Source organism: Pagrus pagrus, assembly GCF_965226575.1.
Source record: "Pagrus pagrus genome assembly, chromosome: 10".
In the NCBI taxonomy this organism is placed as follows: domain Eukaryota; kingdom Metazoa; phylum Chordata; class Actinopteri; order Spariformes; family Sparidae; genus Pagrus; species Pagrus pagrus.
In genome coordinates this window covers 22,993,657-23,006,220 of record NC_140194.1, presented here as the reverse complement: position 1 = coordinate 23,006,220, position 12,564 = coordinate 22,993,657, and the positions used below count along the sequence as shown (strand labels likewise).

Below are 12,564 nucleotides of genomic sequence, written 5' to 3'. Positions count from 1 at the left end.
ATACACACTGCTAATCTATAGTTTACATTTATTGTATGCCAATAAAATGTAACCACAGCACAATAATACATCTCCGTAGTTGGTCTCCAGGATGCAGAGAAACATTTTTAGTTTGAACTTTTAAACTAGCATGAGAGTTTTTCTGAAGTGATGAAAGCAATGATCAATAGCTGCAGATGACCTGACTCAGGAACGAGGACTGGACATTAAATATTCATGAGCTGCTCCCACAGTACCTCTGATTATTGAATGCTTGAGTTCAGAATGTATGCTCATGCTTTAAATTACTTTGGGACCACAGAAATCCAGCCACTAATAAGCTTTCACAGTTTCTGAGACTCTGAATATCAACTACATCTGTTACTAAAAAAAATAGATTATGTGCATTTTTTCTCTCCATCTTCCAAGAACTAGTAGCCCTCTTTTGGACTATTGCAGAGTATATCTCCCTGACCTCCGTTCAGCTGCCTTGAGACAGCATCAGCACCGCTTCCATCAGCCTTTCTCTGTATGTGTGTGCAGACCTTCCAGCAGCTGGATGGCAACATCATATAAAAATATCACCGGGCTGCACCGATTGGCTGAGGGAAGGAGACCGGGTTTAAAACAGAGTCATGAAGGAAACTGCGGAGAAGCCCTTCACCCTCTGGAGAAAACATCACCATGTGGAGCAGATCTCTGTGCGAGTGGATGGACAGCAGCTCAGTGTATCGACAGAGACCTCAGAGTCCACAGTGACAGAAACAAATAATTTTATTTTAAAAATATTTCACTGCTGATACATACAATACACTCATCATACTCATATATATTTGCATAAAGTATACTCTTAACATGATAATATTTAAAGATTTGATACATTATTGTCAGGTGGGGAGGGGTATATCAACAAGGAGGACACTGTATTGTAGTGTGTAGCGTAAAAACATTGAAACAGAAAACCACTAGAACAGATACAGAGGGGACCTCACCAGCTGCTCAGTGATTGGAGGAGGACGTGAGAGGGCGGAGCCTAAACTCTGCAGGTATTTTTGATGTCCTGTAAACGGTCTCGGTCAGACTCATTTTTAAAGGGCTACCAACTTTTTCAGCCACAACTGGTTGATGTCAGGTCAGTTTATAAACATTGTGCCCCTATAGGAAGAAAATGTCTGCCCAGTTTGTGCCTCTCACAGCCAAGAATCTGTTCTGACACATTAAAGAAAGTCTTTGAACAACCAGAATCCCCCAAAGACTCCTTGAACCATGAGGATGAATATTATCCCATCCACAATTGTTTAAAATCTTAATCTGCTTAACCAGGATCAAGCAAGCCACCAGCTACCAACAGAGACTGTTCTATATGTATTCAATATTGTTTTTTTGGGGGGGGAGGTCATTCATCCACATGGTTGGAAGAGTCTTTTCTGAGATACCTTCAGAACAGAGTTTAATTCCTGGGTTGGTGATTAACTCTTGGTTCTGTGACTTGAATGTTAAAATAATACAATTCGAGGCACAAATAAGGGAAATCTTACACACACGATGCAGTGTGTATTTCTAAAAGGCAGCTGCAGAATGTAAAAGATGGCCACTTTATTTTACTTTTGGTATGTTAAAGTATTAACAATGCATCTAAAATGCATTTTCAGTATATTTCCGCATATCTTATGTTTGTTTCGAAATTGGATGCCAACTGCATTGCTGACCCTTTTTAAGAGCATTCAGAAATGCACTGTATATTAATTATGTTTTCTTTTTATGTCTATATATTTGACACTTTACTGTATAGAGGTATTTTAAACAGATTCTGTTAAATACCTCTCAGGTTGGGTCTTTCCTGGAATACTTTTCAGTAACATACACTTTGGCATTAGTTTAAATTGCTTTTACAAATGCACTCTGGACATCAAATACACTTGAAATGTAAAGCGGCCCATTTAAATTTCTTTCCATACGGGCAGGCAGCAGGACCGCTGAGACTCCTCCCAATGGGTCCACCTCCAATCACACTCGACAACAAAAAGGTCTGTGAGCAGCGGAGAGCTGGCGAGGTAAAGAGGTTGTGTTGCGGATATTCATTATCATGGAGGAAAAGGGGATACTGAAATGAAGATTTCCATTCAGACGTTCCTTGCTGTCCCTCCTGACCCTGTTTGTTGTCCCGGGACGTAGTCAGAAAAAATGTCCTGTTGTCCCCGTTACAAAGTCCTACTCCTCTGGATCGCTGTCGCCTCCATCTCTACCACATTTATCTGTTTCTATACTCTCCCCGTCTACGTTATAGCCCTCTCAGCTAGTAAGGTAGTTTGCATTGACAGTTACGTGAAGCCACAGTACATCTGTGGATTATTAAGTGCTAAATAGACCAAATTCACGAGTAACTGCAGGATTTTTTTTTTTCAAAATCCACATAACTTCAAATCTGTCATTTTTGCAGCAGAATTTAACTCAGAGGTATTTTTTCTTTTACTTCTCCCAAGTCCAGCAAAGGTTCGAAGGATGCGGCTCTTACACTCAAGCCCAGGCTGACGTATTAGGTCCATTTTTAAATATTCAGATCACAAAGGCAAAGAAAATACGTCTCACAGCTGGTTCTGAATTAGAATACAGATCCAGAGTTTAGCGACTGACAGTCTAACTGCACCGTAAGTGCTTCATGTGGGTGCTGATGGAAGATCCCTCTGTGACCCAGACCACCAGGCCTTACTGTTAGTGGGCTAATGATAATTAGCCTGCCAGCATGTGTTTATCTGTAGAAAGGTGTATGTGTGTGTGTGTGTGTGTGTGTGTGTGAGGAGCAGACCTCAGTAAAATGGCAGTGAAGAACATTTCCTCCTGTAAAAAATGTCCGCAGAGACATCAAGCACGCCTTTACAGCCACCAACACACACCTGCACACTGAGCTGCTGCTCCCAACAGCTTTAACTAACCTCCTTCTCCCCATTAGAGTCTGATTCTTTTTTTTTTTTGCAAGGATGGAGCTTCACTCCGATTGTTTATACTTAGCGCTCCCTTTCAACACTCCGTGAGTACCTGCAAAGGTTTGCAGCTAAAATACGCGGAAGAACAAAGATGAGGAGCGCTTCTCGGGTCCAGAAGGTTTCTAATCACAGTACTGGCTCCAAATTGGATTCAGCCTAATGGGCCTTTTCATAGCAGACATCTTGACTTGTCACAGCAGGCAAAGCATTAGTAACATTAATGATGGCTCAGATCTGATAAGTGTCTATTCCAGTGAGCCAGCACACACAATACCAGGACCTCTTCTGAGTGGACTACAGCCAGCATTGATGTTGTTAAATACACATGTGCTTCTCCTGCTATGACATGTCAAGATGCCTGCTGAAAAAAAGTCCACTGTTTTGTGTAGGGGCCTGTTCTATTGCCTAACTGGATAAAAGCAGACTTGCTATCAGCTTTGAACACATGCTGCATCATAAGAATCAGAATTAGTATGAAGTATGGGACTGGGACACATCTCAAAGCCTGCGGGAACAGCTCTGGGCTGTGAGCATGGATGTATAATGAGAACTGGATACAGAGTCAGAGGCGGAGCTCTGTAACACCAACTTCTTGTTTAGCCCCCAGCTAATCTGAATAGGGATGAAATTATTTCATTGTGTGCCTCTTTAAGACTTTCCATACGTTATCAGACCGAATGACTCAAATTCTGATGACACTCAAAAAATGTATCAGCAGTCTTACAGGCGCTTCTTTCACAATGTAAGCTTCTGGAAAATGAAGCAACGGCTGTAAAATAATGAAGACTTTTGTCAAGTGAGACACATGATGCTGTCTATTATGAACATTTGAGCCATATGGTCCAGTATAACGAGAGCTCGACAGTGAGGTTGCAGAGGTGAAAATCCCATTTATATTCTTAACCGAGGACGCTGATTATTAGCCATAATGTCATCAACATCCGAAATGGACTCGCCACGAGCTATGACATTGTGAAACGATGGTATGTGCCCCTGTAGAGGCCACAAATCCAAATGATATCAACCGTGTTTTAAGAAAAACATGGTTCATGGTAGTGCTACATTATGGGATTTTCTGAAAGGCCAGTGGAGTGAGTGAATGGGAAATTCACTTCTGGAACCAGAGCTGCTGGCGCTCACTGTTGAGCTCTATTGGAGGGTCTTCAAGAGCCAAATCAGTCAATATCATTCCATTCATGTGGCAAATGAACTTATATGTTCAATGGTTATGTGTCCAAACTGCTGCCGCCAGCCTTGATGCTCTCTCTCTATTCGGATCATTCATAATCAGGACTTACTTCGTACAGAAGTACTGCAGGTAGTTTTCGGCAGAAAGTAATGTTTAAAAGATAAAAAAAATAATAATACAGAATCGGCTCTCATCTTCTGGGGCATTTAGTGAGGATGAGCTTCAGAGTAGCTTGGAGAATGAATTGTTTATGTTAGTAAAGGAAGCAGCAGCTAGGTGGCCTTTTCAACAAGGATTTTGTCATTATTTAAATAAACTGAGATACATCTGCTCGTGGAATTTTGTGGCTTGGGAATAAAAAAAACCTCTGAGAATCTTCCAAGCGAATCTCTGGAGGATAACAGTTCCCTTCCCATGTTGCAGATCAGCTGGCTTAAACAGCAGATCAGCATCCAATGAGCATACTTGAACGTACAGTAAGCGATGGCGAGAGGGCCACGTCAGGAGGAAGAAATCAAGCGCTCCCCTCCCAACGTCAAACTTGAACCACTGTCTGTGAACGTCTCAGGAGTCCTGTGTCCTGTGTTGGTTGGGGGTTGGCTGTAGACCTGGAGCCAGGACCCAGAGCCACTGCTGGGCAGAGTTAAGTCCATCAGCAGACACGTTAGCACCACGATCCTGTAACTTGAGATTCCATTTGCTGGACTACTGGAGTAATGTTCTCTCGCCGTGGCAATGTTAGGGAACGCCTCGTCTGCAGGCAACTAACACTGCAGAAAACATCATCCTAAAACATCATTTTGAGCTGGATTATTTTTATACAAAAAGTCCTTCTGTTTGCCCCGAAGGAATTCAGGGTCACTTGTCCTCTTACAGGGAATGATGAATCAAGAAGTAGGAGTGTAATCTGAACAGCCTCACCACCTCTCGTGGGTAAGTACTGGTCGGAGAAACCTTCACTATATACACCCTTTTTAACTTTAAACAATCATGTGTTAAGATGGATATTTTTTGCAGTGTAGTTGTGTTTGGAGGGCAGGAAACATGGCAGCCAGACTTCGACCTGACTGAACTCTTTCCATCAGTGGCTCTGGCGCTATCTCCCTCTGCTTGTCCCCTTCCAGCTTCCTCACAAAGGCCAGGGCAGGTCGCTGAAGTCGACAGGGCCGCCCAGGCCGGCGTCCGCCTCCAGCAGGGACATGATGACAGCCATGGCCGCCTCGTCATTGCTGGGGCTGCTAGAACCGGGGTCGTCCATGATGTCTATGCTCAAGTGGGAGTTGTCACCTGCACAGAGTCATTGAGAAGAAAATGTTTAGAAAAGGAGAAAAACAGAAAGAAACCCCCACAATTCAGTAAGGAAGTGCATTTTATGTGTGCGTTTGTGTTTGACTCACTCATGATGGACTGGTTGGAGTACGGGTAGCCTACAGAATCAGGTCCAGGAAGGATACCTGTGCTCGGCAGCTCGGGTGTCCCTCCATTCTGAATCTATAGAGACGTGACACACATACAGGCATGTATCAGCTGACTGAACACAGATCCGTTTCAACCCGAGTTGAAAATGTTTCCACACTGTCCTCAAATATCTTTGCGTTCCTCCACAAAGACTCTGAGGCATATGGGAAAGATAAGTCAGTGTCACATGTTCAGGCATCAAGATCTCCTCAACCATAATCAACACAGACTCCATGTTGTTGTCTTTTAGATGATTATCAGCAAGCACATACTTTTAATTTAATGTTCCCAGAAGGACTTTCTCGTGGAAAACCAGCAGAAGAAAGAGGCTACAGAAATAATCTGACAGACAATCCCCAACGTGTCATCGTAACACTGGCTTTCATACGGATTAAACAAACAAAATATTAAGTGTCAATTAGTGAGCTTAAGAGGTGCTGGTGTTTTTATGAGCAAACACAACTGTAAAAACATTCAGCGTTAGCAGCCTGTCACTTTCACCAGATAACATGAGACGATCATTAAAAGTGTATTCTGTTAGACCTAGGGGTGTAACGATCCACTGATTCCAATATATCGATTCAGTGATCCCATATAATCGATGCCAAGTGTAAACATTTCATGATCCATATCTCTAAGCTACACCGTTTTTGGCCAAAAGCAGAAAAGAAAAGGGGCGGCAGCTTCTTCTGTAACCGAATGTGTTAAATGGGCAGACGATATTGTCTCATATCCATCACAGGCCTCGTATAGCAAAATTATCCAGCTGATGGAGTTTCATAGGAGGAATCCTCCTGTTAAACTTAAATAAATCCACTTTCATACATATCATGAAAATAAGTTAATAGTTCTGAGTTGGTGCAGCACCAGTATTTGGAGCAAAAAAAAAAAGGGTGTGCGGAGTAAAAAGGCGACACCTGTTATTCCAGTGTGTCAGCTACATATTTAATGATCTTCTGCTTCTTATCTCATTTTCAGTCAACATTAATTAGGCTGCCACTCTGACCTGCAGTGTTTCTGCCTTCTCAGTCAACGAAAGGGGACTAAAAACTCAATGCAAATGATCCCATTAAGATTCAATAAGTGGATTCCAGCCCGAGGCTGATTTGATGAAATGCTATTGAATAAATCTTGAAAAGGAAACAGTGTTTGTGTTTGTGTTTATACCTTCTTGCCCCCTGGAGAGCAGGTGTCGGGTGGAGGGGTGCTGGTGATGTTCAGAGGGCTGGAGCCACAGCTGGAGGGGGAGGAGCCTCGAATCCTGGTAGAGAGACACAGATGGTTGCAATGATTCTGAAACACGCTCCACATTCTCTCATCGTTAACCTCAAAAATCACGGGGACTCATTCCAACTTATGTAACATGTACAAACGTCCACATCCAAAGACATCTGACCTGCAGGACTTATTTTTAACACTTCAGCGTTGCCATGGCAATAAGTAGATAGTACATCTATCAGTGGAGACAACTGCTGTACTTTTAGCACTGCAGCAGCTATCTGAGTCAGCTTTCAGAACTGAGACTGAGAGCTCAGTCCTGTTTTACACTGTCAATGTTCTTCTTTCATGTGTTTCAAATCTGTAGGAATTATTCAATATATATCTGAGAGGTTTCATGAAAGTCCTGCATATGTGTGTCATGTCACCTGCATTCAAAACTAGGGCACAGAGATTTCCTACTTTTTTTTTTCTTTCTTTCTCTCTCAGTCTTCAAAAATAGTTTTCTACTTGTATAAAACATTTTAGTCTAAAAACATCTTTCAAAAATTCCTCAAATATAGGCCTGGCAGGGAGCCACCTTGGGCCCAGCAGGTTGCCAGGCTTGCAGCATACTGGTGGAAACCCTGCTGGTTCTGGGATTGACATACACAGATTCCATCTGCGCTCACCTCTGGATCTCCATCACTTCCTCTGCAATCATACGTCCAATCTTGCCGGCTCCCGCTCTCGTGCCACCGGGGATGCCGGGCACCGTCTGCAGCGCCCGCCTTCCTCCACCTACCAATCAACAGCAATAAGGATAAAGTGATGTATTCATATTGCGGTTTGAAGAATAAATCATTCACAGCTGGGGATAAATTACAGAAATTGTGTTCTTTCTAAAGTGATGTTTTACCCTCTGAGGTGAGACAACTGTCCATGCTCTGTGGTGAGGCAGCAGATTGAGGGTAGTCTGATCCTTCCATCATAGGACACCTGGACACAATAACACACATGTGGAAATGTTCTGGTATTTAGCAGCTAGGTATCATCAGCTTTAGAGGCGCGAGTGTCCTCGGCTACTTACGAGACAACAGTGTTGGTGGAGACGATGTACTCCACCTCCTTGGTCCAGGGGTTCATGAAGCTGAACCATCGGCTCCTCAGCGTGATGAAGGAGCCGTCTTTGATCTTGAACTTGTAACAGTTGGTGTTGATTTTCTCTCTCATCTGCAGCACTGTGGACAGACCCATCGACACAGTAAGTACAAACATGCCGCATATTAAAGACCATTAACATCCATGTAGTTACTGTGTCCGTCCTTCAGCAGGTACCTTGTCTGTGACACTCTGCCAGGTGGCCGATGTCGTCCTGGTGGAAATACTCATAGAAGGAGGTTCCCAGCAGCTCCTGGGGCAGGTAGGCTAGGATGGCTGTGGCTCTGAGGGAGGGAAAGATAAGACAGTGAAAGGTTGTGTTTACTTAGAGCTGCTGGTGTGCGGCTCCTCGCAACCCTCAAAGAAAGCAAACAAGTTCTAGACATATTGATCTGAAGCAAAAACAACTCCTGTTAAGCTTTTCTCACAGCCAGCATTTAAATTAAATCAATGCCAGCCACAGTCTCCGGTTTACGGACATGTGTTGACTTACGGTCAAACCGAATCAATGAATTTCAGAAAGATGTAGTTAGTATCCAGCAGCACATGGCTTACAGACCTCAATGTGTGCCCCTGCAAATGTGTCCTGCATTGGGAATTCAACAGGGTTCAACATGATCCCTCTAAAATCTGTCAAGTTTAGTTGCCCCGGTACAAACTGTTTTATTTATTAAATGTTTATCAAATAACAAGACTTATCTTATCTCCCTTGCTCTCAAAATTACGGCAAACTGTAACTGCTGAATACTGAATTTGAGTTTGTCCCACATCCTCTAACACCACCTAACTAAACTCCTGTCTCCAGGACAATTAAAATGATTGTTTGAGTAACAGCTCATAAACTGCTTCATCTGCGCCTTTTTTGGCACCTGATCAGTACTGCACATGTGCAACTCAGAGATGAGAAGGATATGAGAGGGCTCACTCCTTAGCGATATTCTTAATCATGTCCAACGTGGCATATTATTTGCCCCGGGCGATCAGGTAATCGTTATAGTTGAGCCCTGTTTCAATGCAGCAACCTTCTACAAATCCTGTCGACCATTTTGTCGAATCTAAAACTAATTTCAATCATATGTTAAATGTATCAAAGCCAACTATAATTGCAAAGCAGAAGCAGACAAAATTGTGATAATATGCACAAGGAGCGATTGATTGTGAAACCATCTAATGCCAATCAGTTATGATTCCCAACATTTCTTTTCTGTATAAATTAAATGCCCGAAGGTGAAAATCAAAGTCATCTATAAACATGAGACCTCAACTGGTGCGTCAAGGCGTGTTGTCTTAAAAAATGCCCGCCAAAAATCAATTTGTGTGAAAGTTTAATCTAGCGTTAGTTATGCGTGGACGTGTTTTGACAAATTCACCCTGAGCAAGTTGATATTGCTCTCTTTTTTACGAGGATGCTCATCTAGACACTTTCAATCTAGTTTTATGTGAGGATCTCCTTGGGAAAAAAAAGAAGCTACTTTAATATTTTATTTAAGAGACTCCCCCCATTTGCATTTTGCACCAAAGCTGTTTCACTCTTCTTACTTTCTTATTCAGTAACAAAAGTGAAACTTGAAGGTGGGGAAGGTGGAATAAATTAGGTCATGTGGTCATTGACACTAGGTCTTCATTCTGCGGTGTCAGCAGTAATAATGTATGTAAAAGTATTGCAGTTATGGATCCATTGTTGGTGACTTTTGCATGAATGTGCCATTGGTTATCTGTGACTGTCATTTCTAAATATACCCATCTGACTTTTGTGTGTCACCAACAAGGAGCAACATTTATAAGATAGTTGATTTTAGAGTCTCATTCCCAAATCATAAAATACTGACACTTTGCATCGACCCGAACTATCAACCCAAAGCATCGGTATTTAACGACCTGGGAATGAGGTTAAAAAATTAACTATTTTACAAATTGTAGCTTTAATATATAAGTACTGAACCAGTCCACCATCTTACAGCTTTTTACGGTAATCAAGAAAATGTACTTTCACAAAGTCATTGTGGATCTTTTTCCTGCTCTGTAATATTTAGCCCCGCCAGAAAAAAACGTTACAAACATGTAACACACACACACACACTCCAAAGTGAAAACAGAGGTCAAGTGAAAGCTTAACTACTTAGACTTGGCACGTGATGAACGTTATATTGCGATCATAAAAAGAAATAAAGGTTCAGTGGGTGACAGTTGAAGAGCAACCTTTGTCTCACCTCTGGTCGACGAAGACAAATTTGCCGTCGATGGCGTGCCGGGAGACGTACTCTGTGGGCTTCACCCTGATGTCTGCAAGGCTGGGTTGGGGGACGATGTGGGGGTGCAGGCGGCCGATGGCCACCAGGCAGCTGAGGTTGCAGCCCTCGTTGTCGGGTTCGTTGTCCTCGTCGAGACCCATCTTGGTGGGCGGCCAGCTCTTTAGGTAGCCCGTGCTGTGGATGGTGCAGAAGCTCTTGCGGTCGGCTGTAATGAGAGGACGAGTGCGGCACAGACAAAGCATTTGGGGTTATTATTGGAAATGGACTGAAACCATCTTGGTGGGATGCCATCCCCATGCTGCGAGGATAATGGGAGATTCTTACAGTTCAGTGAACTGAATATGACAGTGGTTATAAAAGCTGCTCTGATTGGCTGATCACATTTTGAAACTGTTACAAAAGAGGATTTAGAAAAGACACGTTTAAGAAAACAAACTGCACTCAAAAAAAAAATTTATCAAAATAAATTCTGGCTAAAACTCCAAGGTAGATCTAATCTGCTTTATTCTGTTCGTTTGCTTTATTTTCCAAATCTTCTTTGACATTATATATTAGTGTATGTTTACATGATGATTTACAACCATCTCATTTCATGCAGTTTATGTCAACATACAACATCATAAAAATAATGTATAATTATTATTTTGACCCAAATACTGACAAAAAGACATCACTTAATACAATCTGACATCATTTAAGGAATACATCCACAATCTACAAACACAAGTGATGGCACAATTGTTCATTTCAAAATGACAACACTGAATAAAGAGAAGCACATACAGTGCTTGAGTACTTAGCTCAACACTTCAATACAATTTTCGAGGTACTTGACCTTTACTTGAGTATTTCCATTTTCTGCTTATGTATACTTTCAATCCACAACATTTGAGGCAAATATTGTACTCCATTATATTTATTTGCTAACCTTAGTTATCTGTTACTTAAATGAAATCTAAAAAAAAAAATCACTAAAATGATATCCTAGCTTTTTCTCAAGTACAACTTGTAGGTACTGCGCACTTCACAACCAAGTTTAGCTTCTGTTTAAAAAATGTACTGCTTCCCAGGAGAGTACCATTCCTCCCTAGAGGAGAAGTTTGCCTTCACAAAGTCAAAAGCCTTCACAGTGTGCCGTGGATTTTCCATTATATCACCCATAATGCTCAGGCTAGGCTGAACTCCAACATACAATTACATGACCCTCTTCACAGTCTTCTTCCAACAACTACAGAAAGTTTGACTTCCCTCAGCTTGTCTACACAGGATGCATTTCAGCCACACTTTTCAGGTGTCCATCTTAACACGCTTTTATATGAATCAATACAGCTGTCTTCACAGCTGTGTAATGGCTTGTGTTTTCCATTAATGAGCGTCGCTACAACCTGCTTCATGTCTATTTTCTGTCTTAAGTGTATAACTATAGTAATGATGAGGTATTGGGCTCTTAGTGCTGCCAGAACACGGATGACCTAGACTCACACAATGTCTGAACCGTCAATTGTAGACACGGAGGTAGGATTGTTAAAGCTGCTGCCCTGCTGGTCCCTATAAAAATGTTCACTTTAGCCAAACAAATGTTCTCTCCATGTCTCTGTGTGAAAGAGCAATGAACCTTTGCAAAAAGGTGTATTATCTTCTAGTTTATACAAGTCAGCACTATCAGGAATGTCCTGGCCGTTTGCAGTTGGTTGGGTATATTCTTCATCAATATGGATTTGATGCAGACCGCTTTAAACGCTTCATGGGCTTCATTGAAGCAGAAGTAATTTGGCAGGACTTTCTTCCAGGAACAGATAAAAAACGTGTCCAAGAAGCAGAACTGATCTGGGCACACAAGGCTGGAGGATTTAACACCGTCTCAACCACCTGGAATACTGCATGTGACCATACACTATATAAACTATCACAGCTAATCAAGCTGGGGCTCTCTCTTTTTATTTCTTTCCATTATATTAATGAACGAAGGGACGTTAGCATTTGTTAAGGTGAATGTGTGTCGGGACAGTTTGTTGATTTATGTTCTTAGAGTTCAATAAAACTATAAAAGAGTGGATCAAAGACTTGGCACCAAAATGAAAGGAATTTTGAGTTTATAACCGAACATCACTTCTTCCCACTGGGAAACACAACGCATGGCATCAGAGGGAGAATAATAAAGTTTGCCTTGATGAAATATTCAGTTAGACACTAAAACTTCATTCAACATGGATGGTGACACAGCCGATCTGGGTTGCGTGACTGAGCTGGAGTGGACTGCGAATGTTCCTCTGACTATAAAGACACTTAGTTCACACTCCAGTTCACCCCATCAGCGACTAAGCAGAGTGACATGCGGCCAGCC

At 42.1% G+C, this 12,564-nt stretch overlaps 1 protein-coding gene across 2 annotated transcripts in view; it reads right to left on the bottom strand.

The window, feature by feature from the left end:
• Window positions 1-735: 735 nt before the first annotated feature.
• The window catches only part of bmal1a (basic helix-loop-helix ARNT like 1a), a 33,775-nt gene continuing 21,946 nt past the window's right edge, over window positions 736-12,564 (bottom strand). For both annotated transcript variants that reach the window (XM_084364076.1, XM_084364077.1), the window contains exons 13-20: window positions 10,179-10,425; window positions 8,146-8,252; window positions 7,898-8,048; window positions 7,727-7,806; window positions 7,500-7,608; window positions 6,778-6,871; window positions 5,550-5,643; window positions 736-5,439 (exon numbers count right to left, since the gene is read on the bottom strand). In XM_084364076.1, the coding sequence (XP_084220202.1) occupies window positions 5,282-5,439; window positions 5,550-5,643; window positions 6,778-6,871; window positions 7,500-7,608; window positions 7,727-7,806; window positions 7,898-8,048; window positions 8,146-8,252; window positions 10,179-10,425 (1,040 nt within the window). In that variant the 3' untranslated portion in view covers window positions 736-5,281. The remainder of the gene's footprint in view (window positions 5,440-5,549; window positions 5,644-6,777; window positions 6,872-7,499; window positions 7,609-7,726; window positions 7,807-7,897; window positions 8,049-8,145; window positions 8,253-10,178; window positions 10,426-12,564) is intronic.